At 39.8% G+C, this 4,334-nt stretch overlaps 1 protein-coding gene across 1 annotated transcript in view; it reads left to right on the top strand.

Annotated features, from left to right (window-relative positions):
- Window positions 1-1,985: 1,985 nt before the first annotated feature.
- Window positions 1,986-4,334, top strand: part of LOC103194528 (olfactory receptor 8S1-like) — a 30,853-nt gene continuing 28,504 nt past the window's right edge. The window contains exon 1 of the mRNA XM_007937951.1: window positions 1,986-2,046. Coding sequence (XP_007936142.1) covers window positions 1,986-2,046 — 61 coding nt within the window. The remainder of the gene's footprint in view (window positions 2,047-4,334) is intronic.

Genomic DNA, 4,334 nt, shown 5'->3' with positions numbered 1-4,334 from the left:
CAATGAATAAGTCATTGGTCTTGCAAAATTCTACCATGCAAGTTCCAGCATTATTTCTGTCACCAAGGCCAAATTTTCCAACTACCAGTGATTCTTCATTTCCAACTTTTGCATTTCAGTCACCAGTGATAATTAACACACACTGATTACATGTTCAGTCAATTTCAGACTGCAGAAGAAATAAAAAATTTAATTTTTATGAGGTCCCATTTATTTATTTTGTCTTTTGTTATTTTTGCTTTTGTTATCATATTAGATAATCTATTGTTAAAACATAGGCCTGACAGCCTTGCCCTGCATTTTCTTTTAAAATTTTTATGGTTTTAATATTCATATTTAGATCCTTAATCCTTTTTTATATATATACGGTGTGAGGCATGAACTCTTTCATTTTTCTGCATGTGAAAATCCAATTTCCCCAACATCATTGATTAAAGAGATGCTTCCTTCCCCTATTTAATGAGCTTAGCACTCTTCTCAAAAATCAGATAGCCATAAATATTAAGATTCTTTTCTGGACTGTCTACTCTATTCCATTTGTCCATGTGTTTATTCTTATACCAGCACAAGGCTGTTTTGATTATTCTTGACCTAAAAGAAGCACAGACTTAGAAGGCCAGCAAAGTGATGACATTCTTAGGATGACAACTGAGCAATTATCCCAGTGACAAATCTGTCCAGATTTGAACAGGAACACAAATGGCTCAGAGAGGAAAGCATCCAGGAAAAGAAGAGGAATCTACAGACCAGGTGGCTGAAAAACATCTGAGGACAGTCATTTACAGAGTGCAAAAAAAATAATTCATTTGAGCTTGCTAGGAAAATTCTTCCTTAAATAGCACTAAATATATAATATATATATTATCCTTCTTGGCTTTACAATTTAAAACGTTAATAATGTACATGTTATTTTTTAAAACTTTAGGAATCAAATCGTAACACTTCCCTGCAGTTATGAAGTATGCTACCTATCTACAGAATCTAACTGCTGAGGATTGTAAAGATGGAGCAGAACCCGACAGTTTCATCTGTTATACATAAGGTCTCCATGAGACTTAATGGCAACTAACAACTGTAGAGGGACTTGTAGGGAAGAGTAGTAGTACTACTGTAGTATTAACGTCTTCTTTGAAAAATGATCTGAATTATGAGAGTTGGAGAATCTTTGATTGCTGTTTTGGTTACCTAACACCACTCTAACAGAAAATACCACAAATGTATGGTTTTAGCAAACAGGGATTTATTCTCTTACAGTTTAAAACTCACTGTTGTCAAGTCATTTTGACTCGTAACTACCTCTCCTTGGATTTCCAAGGTGGTATCTCTAGGGAAGTACTTTGCCCAATCTTCCTTCCAAGGAGTGGCTGGGGGGTTTGAACCACCAGCCTTCTGGTTAGCAGTCAAATGCCTTAGGCACTATGCCACTAGTACTCCCTCTTACAGTTTAAGAGGCTAGAAGTCTGAGTTCATAGTGCCAGCTCTAAGGGTTAGGTGAAAGGCCTTCAACCTTGGGCTTCAGCTCTGCCTCTTGCTCCCAGCCCACTGAAGCTGGAGGCTTCTCTTAACTCAGGTAACTGCTGGCTGCTGAGGCTGACAAACCCAAGGTTGACAAGAAAAATGGCACAGTCCCAAGATTAGCAGATAACATGGCAGGCCACTGGTTCAAGTCCAAGAACAATCTCAAGATCCACAGACAACATGGCAAGCTACTGAATGAAGACTTAGCTACACACAAGGTACAAGCATATCAAAAACCTCAAGCCCCTTCTCAGTGCTTCTTCTTATATAATGGAAGCAGAGCACTGGAGCTACTCATCTGCTCCAGTAGATTCCACCATAGAGTTGATTACCAGACTCATCATGGAGAATAACTACATCTAAATGCACAGCCACTCATAACTGGGCCCAGCTTAGTTGACACACAACTTAATTACCACAGTTACTAAGTCAAGAAATGGAGCTTTGATTATGCTGCAGAAATCACAATGGTGAACAGTGGAGGGATGGACACTACTGATCTAACCATATGGTGGGAGGAAGATGGAGGTAAGTGATATGCTGAACATCATCTTCTATCAAAGCAGGGAGTATAAATTGACTTGATTATAGTTGATCATTTAAGAAATAGGGGTATAAAGATATATTTATAGATATGAAAGTAACTACCAGAAAAAACAAAATTAGAAAGAATGAAAGACAATTGCATCTGGGGAGTGAGACAAGAAAATAGTTAATTTGCAATATAATCTCATTATGAGGTATTTATTCCATAGTCTTTAATTTTTTTTCATATCAGGGGTCACTAGGAGTTGGGTCCAACTCAACGGCACATAACAACAATAAACAATACATGCATTACCCTGAGAAAATTGTAATTAAAAGTATATAAGAAACAAAACAGAATGACCTGACAGAAGAAAAATACTTGTGAAATACTTTAACTCTATAACATATAAAGTAGGTAAAAATAATATCCATCAACTAAAGAACAGATAAATAAATTGTGGTATACTCATACAACGAATATTACACATAATAAAAAAGAAAAAGAAAAGAACTACTGATACAACAACATAGATGAGTCTCTTAGACATTATGCTGTGTAAAAGAAACCAGGTAAAAGAATACATAATTCATATCATATAGTGTAATTTATATTAAGTTCAAGAACAGGAAAGAAATAATCATTGTGGTAGTTAAGTTTGTATATCAATTTGGCTGGGCCTGGTTGAGTGGCTGGGCAGCTGGATGTAGTTATTCCCCACGGTGAGACTGGTAATTAACTCCATGGTGGAATGTACTGGAGCAGCTGAATAGCTGCTTTAGGGATGCGGTCTGCTTCCCATAGATAAGAAACAGTTTTGGGAATAATCTCTAGCTTATGGCACACTTGAACCTTGCATGTAGCCATGCCATTGTTCAGCAGCCTGTAATGTTCTGCCACTCTTGGAACTTTCAATGGACTTGAATTAATGGCCTGCTGTGTGGTTTGGTACCATCGGGACTATGCCTTTTTACTTGTCCACCTTGGGCTTGTCAGTCTCAGCAGCCAGCAGCTGTCTGAGTGAAGAAAAGCCTCTTGCTTCAGTGGGCCAGGAGCAGGAGGCAGAGCTGAAGCCCAAGGTTTAGGGGCTTTAACCCAACCCCGAGGGCCTGGCACTTTGAACTTGGATGTAAAGCCTCCAAACTGTAAGAGAATAAACTTCTATTTGTTCAAGCCACCCCATTTGTGATATATCCTTGTCAGAGCGGCACTAGGTAACCAAAACAATCATTGATGAATGAAGTCTAGATAGTGGTTACCTCTGAGGAATGGACTAAATAGGACCAGCATGATAAAATCTTCTAAGTGGATGAAATATTCTGTATCTTGATCTGAGTGGTGATAACACAGGAACACACATATATCAAAATTCATAGAGCTGCACATTTAAGATGAGTACACTGTACTTATTTTGTTGTTAGCTGCTATCCTGTCACCCCAATTCATAATGAACCCATACACAATGAGCAGCAACACATCAGACCCTTGTAATCCAGTGGGTTTTCATTGGCTGATTTTCAGAAGTACATCACCAGGCCTTTCATCATAGCCTGTTGTAGTCTGAAAGCTTCGCTGAAACCTGTTCAGCATCTTGGCTACACACAACTGATTGATGGCTGGTGGCTGTGCGTGAGGCACATTGGCCAGACATCAGACACAGGTCTCCCTCATGGAAGTCAAGAATTCTACCACTAAATCAACAACGCCTCCCTTCTACTCACTTTATTTGTGTATTTTATGCTCAGTAAATAGTGAAATGAAATTAAACGATTCATTTCCAGGCATTCTTCCAGTTTTGGGTAATAAATATTAGCCATGTCCTGCAAAGCAGCTGGTACCTAATCCTCTACCTCTCATAGCAGGGCACTACTTCCCAAGTCCAGCCAGCCATGCTGAGATATGACCCCAGCTGGTGGTCTAGAAGCCATGGGAATAGGTTGTTGTTGTTATGTGCCATCAAGTCGGACCCAACTCATAGCGACCCCTCCTTGGGTTTCTGAGGCAGTATCACTATGGAAGTAGATTCCCCATCTTCCTTCCGAGGAGTGGCTGGTTAGTTTGAACCACCAGCCTTCTGGTTAGCAGTCAAGTGCCTTAGCCACTATGCTACCAGAGCTCCTTGGGGATAGGTTGTTGTTGTTGTTGTTGTTGTTGTTGTTGTTATGTGCCGTTGAGTCGGACCCGACTCATAGCAGGACCCGACTCATAGCGACCCCTCCTTGGGTTTCCAAGGCAGTATCACTTTGGAAGTAGATTGCCCCATCTTCCTTCCGAGGAGTGGCTGGTGGGT

The sequence above is a fragment of the Orycteropus afer genome, unplaced genomic scaffold (genome assembly GCF_000298275.1).
Source record: "Orycteropus afer afer isolate SDZICR_OR568_19922 unplaced genomic scaffold, OryAfe1.0 scaffold00045, whole genome shotgun sequence".
Classification (NCBI taxonomy): Eukaryota; Metazoa; Chordata; class Mammalia; order Tubulidentata; family Orycteropodidae; genus Orycteropus; species Orycteropus afer.
The sequence above is the reverse complement of the archived record's forward strand: the minus strand, read 5'-3'. Positions and strand labels throughout refer to the sequence as shown.